The sequence below is a fragment of the Dreissena polymorpha genome, chromosome 5 (genome assembly GCF_020536995.1).
Source record: "Dreissena polymorpha isolate Duluth1 chromosome 5, UMN_Dpol_1.0, whole genome shotgun sequence".
In the NCBI taxonomy this organism is placed as follows: domain Eukaryota; kingdom Metazoa; phylum Mollusca; class Bivalvia; order Myida; family Dreissenidae; genus Dreissena; species Dreissena polymorpha.
The window spans coordinates 58,830,612-58,845,117 of record NC_068359.1 but is presented as its reverse complement, the minus strand read 5'-3'; the positions used below and the strand labels follow the sequence as shown (position 1 = coordinate 58,845,117).

General features: G+C 36.3%; 1 protein-coding gene across 3 annotated transcripts in view; it reads left to right on the top strand.

The window, feature by feature from the left end:
• The window catches only part of LOC127831836 (high affinity cGMP-specific 3',5'-cyclic phosphodiesterase 9A-like), a 115,426-nt gene that overhangs the window by 34,771 nt on the left and 66,149 nt on the right, over positions 1-14,506 (top strand). For 2 of the 3 annotated variants that reach the window (XM_052356910.1, XM_052356908.1), the window contains exon 3: positions 11,720-11,774. In XM_052356910.1, coding sequence (XP_052212870.1) covers positions 11,720-11,774 — 55 coding nt within the window. The remainder of the gene's footprint in view (positions 1-11,719; positions 11,775-14,506) is intronic. The other variant, XM_052356909.1, reaches the window with a different exon arrangement.

Below are 14,506 nucleotides of genomic sequence, written 5' to 3'. Positions count from 1 at the left end.
AATTGCAGTTAATTGATGTTAAAGTGACGGACTTTACTCAAGTGTTAATGGCTAACGACATTACACACGTGTGATCATTGATGCAATCAACGGATCAATTTCCTACCGCACAGTATCGGGAGCAGCCGGGCGAAGCGGGACGGTGAAGTATCAAAGAAAATATTTCTCACCTTTTGCAGACACTGGGACAGTTATTCGCACTTCGAGATAAACCGCAGTAAATACATGTAAAATCGGGACCCGGGATAAAATTTTATATCGACATATCGAATTATTCGACATAACGAAAATCGAGATATGCGATGTTTATTTATATAGATAAAGAAGGAAAAAAGTTGGGACATTGAGCTTACTTCGCCATATCGAATATATCGAGATATCCGATGTCGAGATAACGAGAGTGGACTGTATAAATAAATATACTAGACATCCCTAATTTTGGAAATAAGTTGGTCCAATTTAGAAGGATGGGAGAGTCCACTAGGCATAAATGGGTAAATACAAGTCTGTCTAGCTGAGATTATTTATCCTTATTATACCCCCATTACCATTGGTAATGGGGGCTATATAGGAGTCACTTTGTCGGTCTGTCTGTCGGTCGGTCAGTCTGTTTCAAATCTTGTCCGGGCAATAACTATGTTGTTCATTGTGAGATTTTTAAATCATTTGGCACATTTGTTCACCATCATTGGACGGTGTGTCGCGCGAAATAATTACGTCAATATCTCAAAGGTCAAGGTCACACTTTGAGTTCAAAGATAAAAAATGGCCATAAATGAGCTTGTCCGAGCCATAACTTTGTCATTTATTGTGAGATTTTAAATTCATTTGGCACATTTGTTCACCATAATTGGACGGTGTGTCGCGCAAAAGAATTATGTCGATATCTCCAAGGCCAAGGTCACACTTTGAGTTCAAAGGTCAAAAAAGGCCATAAATGAGCTTGTCCGTGCCATAACTTTTTTGTGACATTTAAAATCATTTGTTCACCATCGTTGGACGGTGTGTCGCACACAAGAATTATGTTGATATCTCCAAGGTCAAGGTCACACTTTGAGTTTAAAGGTCAAAAATGGCCATTAATGATAATGGAATAATAATTCTTAAAAAAATCGCCATAAATTAGATTCTCTTGTTTTGTGAAGACAGCATGCAAAATAGTCTGTGTCAATGCGGCACGTGGGGGTAATTACGTCATGTCTGTGACAAAGCTCTAGTTGCATATTTGTGGGATTTCTGTTGATAAAAAGTGTCTTTTGGAAGGAATGTATATCAATATTCACATTGGTATTTTATAAAATATATGTTTTATTCAGCCAATTGGGGTAAAAATTTAATTTAATTTGCTGATGAACTATTTTATTGAAAGCCTAGTAAAGCCAAATTCACAGTTTCATCATGCTCGATGGGTTCCGCCAATATTTCATGGCAGCATTGCTAATGAATGGAATCTATCACTGAAAATCCGTTATCAGAAAATGCTATCATAAACGACAAATCCACTTTGCCTATGTATGAGGCTATGGAATACTGATTGCTTGATTAAATCTCTGAAAGCAAGAAAGACTTCAAGGAACCATGATTGCATTTTTCCTTTCAAATTGGATATAATTCATTCGATCAGACGTCTTTACGGCAGATATTTTGTCATTTTGTCAAGCATATGTCCACCATGTGATATTGGACACATTTTTTCACTTCTCATTATGATGGGAGGCATAAAGGATTCAAGAGTTTAAAGCCATGGCTACATAATTGTATTGGAAATAAAATCTTCGATGTAAATATTATATGGCTTTCTTATCTTGAGCATATTTGTTGAGCTGGCTAAAATGGAATAGCTCGACATACATGTAGTCCATAGTCGCCACAATGGTCGAGTTTATGGCAGATCTTATTCCATTATATGTGGATGTAGTTACATTCGATTAGGTCCTCAGTATGCATTTGATACATGAATGGAATTAATTGACTTGTTGCCAAACATAGTTTTCTCAACCTAGCTGTTTATGTTATTGTTCTTTGTCTAATTATAGTAAATTAATTGTTATATGCAACCCTTTATAGTGAGCACTAGGTCAGGTATGGTGTATTATTCAGAAATTCTGGGATGGGTTGAGGTCATCCCAGATAAGTCTGCGCAGGCCAATGCGGGACAACTCTTCAAACATGAATAATAAGCCCAGGTTACGCAAAACACAGCTCCTATTGTCTTTATATAGTGGACAAAAGTTTGGATAGATCAGTATTCTGTTGTTATTTTTTCTTTTTTTCCATGTAAGTTAAAATTTATCTCATTAGAAACTGGACCCAGAGGTGTTTTAATCTTGTTTTAAGGCTTATGGATTGAGATGAATATCAACTGATCTATCTCTTTGAGAAGAATGTCACCTCTGTCCCCAATGTTTTTCAAAGTCTTTATGATGGAATAGCAATCCAGATTTAGACCTGATTGTCTCCTAGTTAATGAGGTGTGCACAATCGATAGAAAACAGAGATGGAATCTTATAGATCAGGAATCTGTAGAACCTTGCACTGTTTCAAACATAAGGTGCTTATAACAAATATTCTGTATGTTTTTTCAATTAGAAAGTAACATATCTCTGTATCTGTACATAAACACTTGCATGCACACAGACAAAGGAACACCTCTGACTTCCTTACCAGTATCTTGCATTTGCAGAATTATAAATTACACTGATTATGTAAATTGTGATTCCTTGTTTAAAGATACATAAGATCAGTACAGATTAGAAAAACCTTATTCATATCATTTGTTGGACACATAAATTGTTCAAAAGCTGTATCATTTCATATTTTAAATGAAATAAATTTCTTAGGAGTGTTTGAGTTACATGTAAAATACAAAATAATGTCCTTTATAAATTTCAGTCGAAACTGACTTAATGGCCATCTGAAAAAAATGGTCTGAAAAAAATGGTCACGCACCAGTCATCTCGAGTTGCAAAAATCAAAGTTTAAAGTATTTATCGCTAATTAAATGATGGCCAGTTAGTACATTGTACTTACAAACTTGAGTATGGAATTGAAAATAACATTTTACGTCAGCTCCGTCAGCGAAAAGTGCCAGTACATCGATCACTTAAAGAACGTTGCTTTGTCCAAGAACAACCAGGTGATGCTTGCACTCCGTCATGAAATTTCAGGACGAATTCTTTGCGCACCGGGTCAAGTGTTCTAGTATTCAAAAGATTATTAGCGAGTTTTTTAGCGTGGAGTAAATTGTTTTGCTTGTTGCGAGTGAGAATGAAAATGCTGTTTATGTGATGTTTTAGGTGGAGCTTAAAGTTACAAATGCTTGCTTTGAAGTCAATTAAAAAACAACTCTGCACAGCTTTTGGCTTGGATTACCATATATGTCCTTATTGACGCTCATGCCCTAATAGACTCGCAGGCCGTCTTATCTGGGGTTCATCGGAATTTATCGGAACCATAAGATAAGATTTATGTAGCCCGTAATTCATTAAAGAGTGGCACATAACATTTGAAAACTTTGTTTTGTGGCCATTTTGTTTGCAACACGGTGACACCGTAAATATGCTACCCTGCAAGTATACTACATAGGTTACAAACCAACAATAATAATAATTATTGTCGTCAGCACAGGTGAGTGATAAATCATAGAGATATAGACTCGTTTTATTTCTTCTTTCATCACAGACAAACAAATGACATTGGACTAATGACCAGCGCTATCATAGTCTGTTTCAACATCTAGCTCCTTGTCATCCACATGTTCATCGGAGTCTGACAAAACAATTGGTTCTGTCCCTGGTCCGGCAAGAAGGTTCTCCATAACCCATAATTACATGTTAGACAGAAAAGCATTTGAACATTAAACAATTGTACTGTAGTGCGTAGTATCAAAACTTGGTGATCGTGATCGCGTACGATAATTATGCATTTGATTTCTTAAAACAAAACAAAACAAGTACGCTGTTTCTGTAAAGCAATTACCATGGTCATTGTTCAGTATTGATTATATGTTTTTTCGATGTATACTCATCGAGGACTGAGCGTAACTCGGGTGCTAGGCAGCAGTGAAAGGACTTTGTCATGGGTGGCACGTGCGCTTTACGTCGGTGACGCCAACTGTATGGTATTGAGCGTTTGGGTGTATTGTTTGTGACAATACAAATATATCAACGACACGCAGTGAAGGCGCGAAATACCGGGTCAAACTGGATTTAATGGTGACCGTCTCTGAATAGGGAAATATTTAAGTCAGTGAAAAAATTAAATGGGATCCAAAGTCAATTTGCGTTAAATTGGACATTGCGATGTACCGGGTCTGCAGCAGACTATGTCATTTGATTGGATTAAACAATGTTGTGAGCGGCAGGAAATGAAAATGTTACATTGTTCAAATGTGAGAAATAGGTAATAGTGGGTCGAATCTAAAGCGCATGGGTTTTGAAAAAAAACATGCGCAGTGCGCGGCAATAAGGACATATACGGTATGTCACTTTTAAGCTCATCACAGAGCCTTGTTCTGGGACAATGGGCTTAATGCATGTTCATAAAATGTGTCTTGTTCTGTGAAAGCTGGTCATAATGCATGTGCGTAAAGTGTCGTCCGAGATTAGCCTGTGAAGTCCCCATAGGCTAATCAGGGATGACACTTTCCGCCTAAACTTGATTTTCGGTAAGGAGGGACTTCCTTAAAACTAAAAATACCATAAAAGCGGAAAGTGTTGTCCCTGATTAGTCTGTGCGCACATGAATTAAGCTCAGTTTTCTCAGAACAATACACAAATGTATTCCCGGATTAGCCTGTGTGACCCATACAGGCTGATCCTGGACGACTCCATCCGCTTGTATGGAATTTTTCGTGTACAGAACTCTCTTCAAGACAAATTAACCCTTTCCCACTTAGAAGCTAAGTGAAAATGGCTAATGTGCAGGCAGAATAAAACCAGACCAGCCTGCAAGTAACTCGCAGTCTGTTCAGGTTTTATGCTGTTTGCTGCTCATCAGTATCTAATTGTTGGTTAGAATTGAAACCTTCAACACTTGGATCTTGTAAAAGAGGTCTTAAATTAATCTTTCTAAGGGACTTCAAATGCCTCAAAATATGTATCTCAGTGGTAAAGGGTTAAAAATGCATTGTAGGCAGATAGTGTAGTTCAGCTATTGGGGCTCCGTAGGCTAATCTGGGATGGCACATGATGCACTTTTCCAGAATGAGGCTTATTTATTAAATGCTCTTACAGGGAAATTATTCTATGATTGACTTAGCCATTTATATTTCCCCTGGAAAGCTTTGGGCATTTATCATTTTCTGTCCAAGGAACAACATTATGTGTATCAACTGGATCAAGAGAGGCGGAAATTCAACCCTGTCTACTTGAGACATTATTTGAATGAAAATCTGTCTTGCTGAGATAGTTTATCCTTACTGCAGATTTGTGGATTTCCGGTAATCAAGTCTTTCCAGAAGAATGGTTTCTGGATCTTCAAATTGTTTGTTTATGTAATATGGTCTTAATATTGCCATCTGCAAAAAAAAAGAATGTACAGGTGAACAATTTTATAGCAGGATTTGTTATTCACTCTGGATATTCACAATGTGCTTTTGAAATGACCATGTAATTTATTTATTTAAGATAGTTCTTTGTAGATCTAAGAATTATTCTGTCTGCTGCTCAATTGTTAAAGTTGACTAACACTGAAAATTATATTTTAAAGAAACACATTATAACTTATAATCCCCCGCCATAGGCGGAGGGATATTGTTTTGGCGTTGTCTGTCCGTCGATCTTTCCGCCAGTCCGCCTTTCCGTCCCTCCGTCTGGAACCATATCTTGGAAGTGCTTTGGCGGATTTTATTGAAACTTTGTATGAGTATATATATATATGGATAAGAGGATGATGCACACCAAATGGCATTGTACACCATCTGTTAATTATTATAACAGAGTTATGGCCCTTTGTATCTTGGAAAAATGCTTTTTAATATAAGCTTAGAGCTTAATCTCTATTAACACATGAGCCATGAAACTTGCCATAGTTGTTCTCAGACATTTGGGGGTGCTTCACATTCAACACCCATAATCCTAAGGGCTAAGGTCAAGGTCACACATTGAGGTCAAAGGGCGTTGTCCATCCATCCTGAAAACTTTTGTGTCCAGAAGCATATTGGTGGGGGATATCAATTCAACGAATTTGCTTGTTATCACTTTTTAGCTCATCTATTTATTGAAAAAAAATTATGAGCTATTGTCATCCCCTTGGCGTCGGCGTTGGTGTCAGCATCCAGTTAAGTTTAACGTTTAGGTCCACTTTTCTCAGAAAGTATCAATGCTATTGCATTCAAACTTGGTACACTTACTAACTATCATTAGGGGACTGGGCAGGCAAAGTTAGATAACTCTGGCGTGCATTTTGACAGAATTATGTGCCCTTTTTATACTTAGAAAATTGAAAATTTGGTTAAGTTTTGTGTTTAAGTCCACTTTATTCCTTCAGTATCAAAGCTATTGCTTTCATACTTGCAACACTTATTAACTATCATAAGGGGACTGTGCAGGCAAAGTAATGTAACCCTGACTGGCATTTTGACAGAATTATGTGCCCTTTTTATACTTAGAAAATTGAAAATTTTGTTAAGTTTTGTGTTTTGGTCCACTTTACCCCTAAAGTATCATAGATATTGCTTTCATACTTGGAACACTCGCAAACTATCATAAGGGTACAGTAAAAGGACAAGTTGCATAACTCTGGTTGTCATTTTTACGGGATTATGGCCCGTTTTTGACTTAGTAACTTCGACTATATGGTTAAATTTTGTGTTTCAATCCAATTTACTTCTTAAGTATCAAGGCTATTGTTTTCAAACTTTAAATACTTTCATGCTATCATGAGGTTACTGTACCTGGCAAGTTGAATTTTACCTTGACCTTTGAATGACCTTGACTCAAGGTCAAATTATAAAATTTTGCTAAAATTGCCATAACTTCTTTATTTATGATTAGATTTGATTGATACTTTGACAAAACTACTCATACCTGACATACCACAATAGACTCCACCCAAACCATCCCCTGTGCCCTCCCCCCCCCCCCTTCCCCCCCTCCCCTCCCCCTATTTTTTTTTTTTTTTTTTTTAAGATCATCTCACAAATGACCACCACACCCTCACACTATACCCCCACCCCACCCCCCCCCCAATTTTTTTTTGAAACGGTTAAAATACACAAATATTTATTTTTATTTTTTTATGTTTGAAATACCGTCCAACCATCGCACCCAAGAATCCCCCTACCCCCCCACCCGAATCCCCCCCCCCCCCCCCCTATTTTTTTTTTTTTTTTTTTAACATCATCTCACAAATTACCACCACACCCTCACACCCCCCCGGGATTATTTTTTTCTGCATTTTTGGAAGATAATGCAATAAATGACCACACCCCCACACTATACACCCCTCTTCACTCCACCCCTCCCTCGTTTGTGATTGAAATTGAGAGTCCCTTCACCTTTAAAAAGAAAATAGATGAGCGGTCTGCACCAGCAAGGCGATGCTCTTGTTTTCTATTTAACATCGTCTATATTTAAAGTTATTGTATTAGTCACACTCTAGGAAAATGGGGCTTAATGCATTTGCATTTTGTGCTTTCCCAGATTCGACTATGTTTTTCTGCTTTAAATGGAATTTTTCCATTTAAGAAAGACACTTCTTACCAAAACTATTGGGGGAAAGTCACTGTCGTCCCTTATCAGCATGTGCAGACTGCATGGGATACTGTGGGATCATAACACTTTATGCACATGCATTTCTATGTGCAAACAGCATAAATCCTGAACAGCTTGGGAGTAACTCTCAGTCTGTTCAGGTTTTATGCTGTTTTCTACTGATTAGTTTCTAAGGTTTGGAGATGAAGTGTTAAAAACTTGAATCTAGTAAGAAAGGAGTTAAATTAAATATAACTTTCTGTGGAACTACCAATGCATGAAAATATGTATCTAAGTGATAAAGGGCTTATTACGTATCTAAGTGGTAAAGGGTTAAATACTTATCTAAGTGGTAAAGGGTTATTTATGTATCTTAGTGGTAAAGGGTTAAAAACTTATCTAAGAGGTAAAGGATTTAAAACATATCTAAGTGGTAAAGGGTTAAATACGTATCTTAGTAGTAAAAGGCTAAATACATATCATCTAAATGAAGGGTTAAATACTTTTCTAAGTGGTAAAGGGTTTAATACATATCTAAGTGGTAAAGGGTTAAATACATACCTAAGTGGTAAAAGGTTAAATACGTATATAGGTGGTGAAGCGTTAAATAAGTACAATCTATCTAAGTGGTAAAGGGTTTAATACAAATATAAGTGGTAAAAGATTAAATACATATCTAAGTGGTAAAGGGTTAAATATGTATCTAAGTGGTAAATGGTTAAATACGTATCTAACTGGTATTCAGTTTAATACATATCTTAGTGGTAAAAGGTAAAATACGTATCTAATTGGTAAAGGGTTAAATATGTATCTAAGTGGTAAAGGGTTTAATACATATCTAAGTGGTAAAAGGTTAAATACAAAAAAAATGTATCTAAATGGTAAAGGGTTTAATACAAATATAAGTGGTAAAAGGTTAAATTCGTATCTGAGTGGTAAAGGGTTAAATATGTATCTGGGTGGTAAAGGGTTTAATACGTATCTAAGTGGTAATCGGTTTAATACATTTCTAAGTGGTAAAGGGTTAAATGCATATCTTAGTTGTTAAAGGTTAAATATTATATCTAATTAATAAAGGGTTAAATACGTATCTAAGTGGTAAAGGGTTTAATACATATCTTAGTGGTAAAGGGTTAAATATGTATCTAAGTGGTAAAGAGTTTAATACATATCTAAGTGGTAAAGGGTTTAATACATATCTAAGTGGTAAAGGGTTAAATATGTATCTAAGTGGTAAGAGGTTTAATACATATCTAAGTGGTAAAGGGTTAAATACATATCTAAGTGGTAAAGGGTTAAATACATATCTAAGTGGTAAAGGGTAAGTCCAGTTTTCTCAGAGTGAGGCTCATGTATAATAACAAGTACAAGTTCTTAGTGATGCCTTGTGTAGCAAAATTCCCTGTCCCATCATGCTTGATAGAGGTATGTTGGTGTGATCCCATTTTTCGCTAATCAATGGCAACATTGTTGATGAATGGAATAAATCAAAGATAATACGTTATCAGAAAATGCCATCAAAAACAACGAATCCACTTTTCTTGTTTGTAAGTCTATGGAATACTGATTGCTTGATTAAATCTCTGAGCAGGAAAGATATCAGCCAACCATGATTGCATCTTATACTTCAGATGAGAAATAATTGATTCATCAGACATCTGTGTGGCAGATATTTTGTCATCTTGTCAAGGAAATGTCCACCACATGAAATGAGAAACATTTTTTCTTAATTTTGATGGAGTGCACAAGGATTTTAGAGCTTAGCCATAAGTGGTAAAAACTTTTATTTTAAAGAAAATCTTCAATTTAATTGTCAGGTAATCGCATTACACCCCAAAAACATAAGACCACACCAACCTGATACATGTACATTTCAGTAACAACTAAATAGATGGCAATTGCAGTCATTATTTTACAAGAGGGCCTGAAAGTCCCAAAGTCGCTCACCTGAGATAACAAGATATTATTGGGACAAATCTTCTCACCAAGTTTCACAAAGATCTGAAAATAAATGTGGCCTCTAGAGTGTTAACAAGGTTTTACTATAGCCATATAAGGAAAAATGCCCCGCCCCCTGTTAGCCATGTTTTTCAACCAACCGGCATCATTTTTGAACTCGTCCAAGATATTATCGGGATGAATCTTCTGACCAAGTTTCATGAAGATCGGACAGTAAATGTGGCCTCTAAAGTGTTAACAAGATTTAACTATAGCCATATAAGGAAAAATGACCCGCCCCTTGGAAGCCATTTTTTTCAAGCAAACATAGTTATTTTCGAACTCATCCAAGATATCATTGAGACCAATCTTCTGACCAAATTTCATGAAGATTGGACAATAAATGTGGCCTAAATGTTCACAAGGCCGTTGTCGAAACAACAAAAAGCGGGAAAGGGTAGGAATGAACGGGAAAGTTACAGTTTTTACAAAAATTAAAAGATGAAAAAATGTCTTTGTTGGTGTTTTCACACTTCTTCATTGATTGTTCATTAAAAAAAATCGAGGTATATCGATCCCCGCGTTGTCGCGGTATTTTTTTTAAAGGTTTTGTTGTCATGAAAACTCGTTGATTTACAACGCAAAACTTCTTATTTGAACTGACGCTAATGATTTCAACCATATTTCTCAACTTCACTTTTGCTTTATTTTGATAATTTAATCCAAAGTTTAATGTTAGCAATTCCGAAAATTTGCACTCTATGTGAATTGACAGTTGGACGTCATCAAAGGAAAGCCGCTTCCTGTCTGAAGCAATAAAGCGACAAGTTTCTCGCCGACAAAATTGGCTTCCTTTGTCTAGCAATCAACATGCCGAACCAATCGTGTGTTTGTTCCTCAATGGCAATCGCCCAATTAAATAATAGCACATGCAAAGCTCCGCCTTCGAACCTTTTGCAGAGAACGGAGGTGGAGTTTTAAACGGTTAATTTAGCAAGTCTTATACGTAAGTTGAGTTCCGATTTGCCAAAATTTCTCGGCCCTACTTGGAACAACAAATATATTTATCAATGATTTTCCGATCTCTGCATTAATATGCTACCGTGCGAGTATACTACGTTGGTTACAAACCAACAATAGAGATATAGACTAGTTTTATTTTCTTTCAATAGAGACAAACAAATGATATTTGTCTTATGGCTTTACGCCAATAACGCCAATAACGTCGATTGTATGGAATTGAGCGTTCGGGTGTATTGTTTGTCTGACTATAAATACTGATCAACTAGACGCAGAGAAGGCGCGAAATAACGGGTCAAACTGGATTTAATGAGGAGAATCTCTTAATGGGGAAATATTTAAGTCGATGAAAAATAAAATGGGATTTATGGACGACTTGCGTAAAATTGGACATTGTGATGTTGCGGGTCTGCAGAAGACTATTTCATACGATGTTGTGAGCGGCAGGTAATGAAAATGTTCCACTGTTCAAATGTGAGGAATAGGTAATAGTGGTTGGAATTTAACGCGCAGGGGTCTTGAAAAACACGCGCAGTGCGAGGCAATAAGGACATATACGGTGTTCTCGAGAGAATAATCTTAAAAATTGTCGAAAATATAGTGCTATGCAACCCATGCTCCTGATCTAATAAACGCTCCCTACTTTAAAACAAAAAATTAAGCGCCCGAAAAACTCAGATTAAATGATTGCGCAATATAAGAATGGCTGCCATTTTCGGCCCAATTTTCAGGTTTTTGGTCTTGAATTCTTTTTTTTCTCAATTGTGGCTTTAAAAAAATTGCATGCGCGTTAAACATGGGAGCGCGCTATACATGGTAAAATATGGTATGGCATGCACGTGTATCTCATGGAGCTGCACATTTTGAGTGGTGAAAGGTCAAGGTCATCCTTCAAGGTCAAAGGTCAAATATAGGACTTCAAAGCTGCGCAGTTAAAGGGGGCATTGTGTTTCACAAACACAGCTTTTGTTTTTTCATACATTGGCTCATTTGATTATTCAAAAGGGGATGAATCAAGGCCCCTAACTTGCTGTGTTATATTTTGAAGAGTGTTACTACATTTTCAGGTGATGTACCTTTAGCAGAACAGCTGGGCTTTGACATTGGTGCAATAGAGAAACGGTAAGTCGCCCATTGTTTGTTGTTGCTCAGGTACTTGTATATATGAACAATTGTTTCCGCCGTAACTGATTTTTGTGTAGAAGAGACTTTGTGTTGTTTTTTTAACAAATCCATTGAAGCGAAGTGTCTTCCCTGATAAGCCTGTGCAGAATGCACGGGCTAACATTTGATGACACTTAATGGTAATGCATTTAGCCTAGTTTTTTCCAGTAACTTTCTCATCAATATCTATACATGTATTATCATCTCCTCTCAGTTACCTTACTAAACTATCTTAGGCTGACTCGATCTGATGACTTTCAGTTTAACCCTGTACCACTTAGAAAGGTATTTTAATCCATGTGTAGTCCCTTAGAAAGTTAAATTTAATGAAAGACCTTTCTTAATGTATTCAAATTTTAAAGGCTTCATTTCCATTAACTCTTAGATACTGATGAGCATATATATATATATTGTACACTTATATGTTTGAATGTTTGATATATATTGGAAATATGATAGCAAATATCTTGATAATTGAAAATAAAAAAATATCTTTACAAAAATAAACAAAGAAAACTATTTCCAGTGTACTTAATCATTGTCAATTCTTACTGATATTATGTTTATAATGCTTTCAAAGCATAAATCGGAAATCCGCAAATTGTTGTGTGAAGGAAAAAGAAATTATTATTGAAAAAACACAAAGGTACAATGTGGCAAAGTCAAAACCCAGTTTTCATGTACCAAACATTGCATCTTCTTAATTCTAATGTCTTCATAATGGATGCAAGGAGAATAAGTGTCTGCTAGATTTGTCCGAATATGACTTCTCAACATTTGTTTATCATAAAATGCCGGTCTGACTCGACATTTCTTTTTTGGCCTGTCTGAGTGGAAGTCTAAGACAGTTTGACATGTTTTTAATTCTGGTCATCAGAGCTTGTGAATGAAGGAATTAACAGTGCAGGCAGTCCAACAATGTTGATCATAAGGAAGCTTTGTACTTTGACAGTTAGCTGGCATATTGAATGTTTATCCCTTTCAGTGCGGGAACCGAATTTTAAAGGCCTTTGCAAACAGTTTGGATCCGGATGAGACGCCACAGAACATGGCGTCTCATCTGGATCCAAACTGTTTGCTATTCTGATAGTATTCTTTGGAAAATAATCGAAGAAAATGCTAATTTTAGAAATTCAGCAGACGACATTTTAGCAGACGACAAATTTCCCAGCATGCAAAGGGTTATGAACCCTGCTCTGGGAAACCAGGCTTAATGCATGTGCCTAAAGTTTCATGACAGATTAGCCTGTAGGGTCTGCACAGGCTAATCAGGGATGACACTTTCAGTCTGGTAAGGATTTGTTTAAGATAATAGATTTCCTTTAATGGAAAATTCCATAAAATGGAAAGTGTTTGCCTGCACAGGCTTATGATCTGGGTCAACACTTTATGCACATGAATTACGCCCTGTTTAAATGCCAGAGAGATGCCCTGATTACTGATTATCAATATTAAACTCATTTATGCCTAGCGTCTAGAAAAAGGTCTTGGAAAACAGCGTAGACCCAGATGAGACGCCGCATGTTGCAGCGTCTCATCAGGGTCTGCACTGTTTGCTTAAAGGAATTTCTGTAAGAAATATTCTAAATATAGAAATAAATATACTAGACATCCCTAATTTTGGAAACAAATTGATCCAATTAGGAAAGATGGTAGAGTCCACTAGGCATAAATGGGTTAAGTTAGTGTCACAAACATTGTTGTATATTCTCAATTAGGTATTTTTTTGCCCACAGATTCCCCCACACAATTCTCAAGAGAGATTGTGTTCTTTATGGAAACCTTATAGCCTGACATGAAAATTACATTATTACATAATGACTTAAATCTTTATAGCAGTATCACATACATCTAGTGTATCTGTATTGATGGTTTATTTACAATGTGTATCAAGTAAGAGGAATTATATTTCTCAATGAAATGCACCTTTGTTTCCTACTGCATGAAAACTGACAGATAATGGAGGGAAGTTGACATTTGAATTGAATGAATATTCGGTCAGTTTTCTAATACGTTTCCATTTTCTTTTGATACAGCAACAATGCACAACATATCAAGGGTTGAGTGCCAAACTATAGTTTCTTTTATAGAAATGTAAACAAGTTTCAACAGTTCTATATATAATAAGAAACCCTCGATTTAAGAAATAAAATAATCCATGGAGTCTCAGTCTTTAATTGAATTTAATCATGGACATAATTACATTGTTCATTTAAGAAGGTTTCAAGAATCCTTTAAAATGAAATGTGAAGGAAAGATTTTTATGCTGTTCAAAAATCATTTTCTAATAAAAGCCACTATTACTGGTGCTTGTCTGTCTTTGAAATCATAGGAATGCATTTTATACCACCCGCCTGATAGGGTTATATTCTTATGCCCCCCTTCGAAGAAGAGGGGGTATATTGTTTTGCACGTCGGTTGGTCCGCCGGTCGGTAGGTCCACCAGATGGTTTCCGAATGATAACTCAAGAACGCTTATGCCTAGGATCATGAAACTTCATAGGAAGATTGATCATGACTGGCAGATGACACCTGTTGATTTTCATGTCACTTAAGGTCAAAGGTCAACGTCACAGTGACTTGAAACAGTAAAATGGTTTTCCGGGTGATAACTCAAGAATGCTTACGCCTAGGATCATGAAATTTCAAAGGTACATTGATCATAACTGGCAAATGACCCCTATTGATTT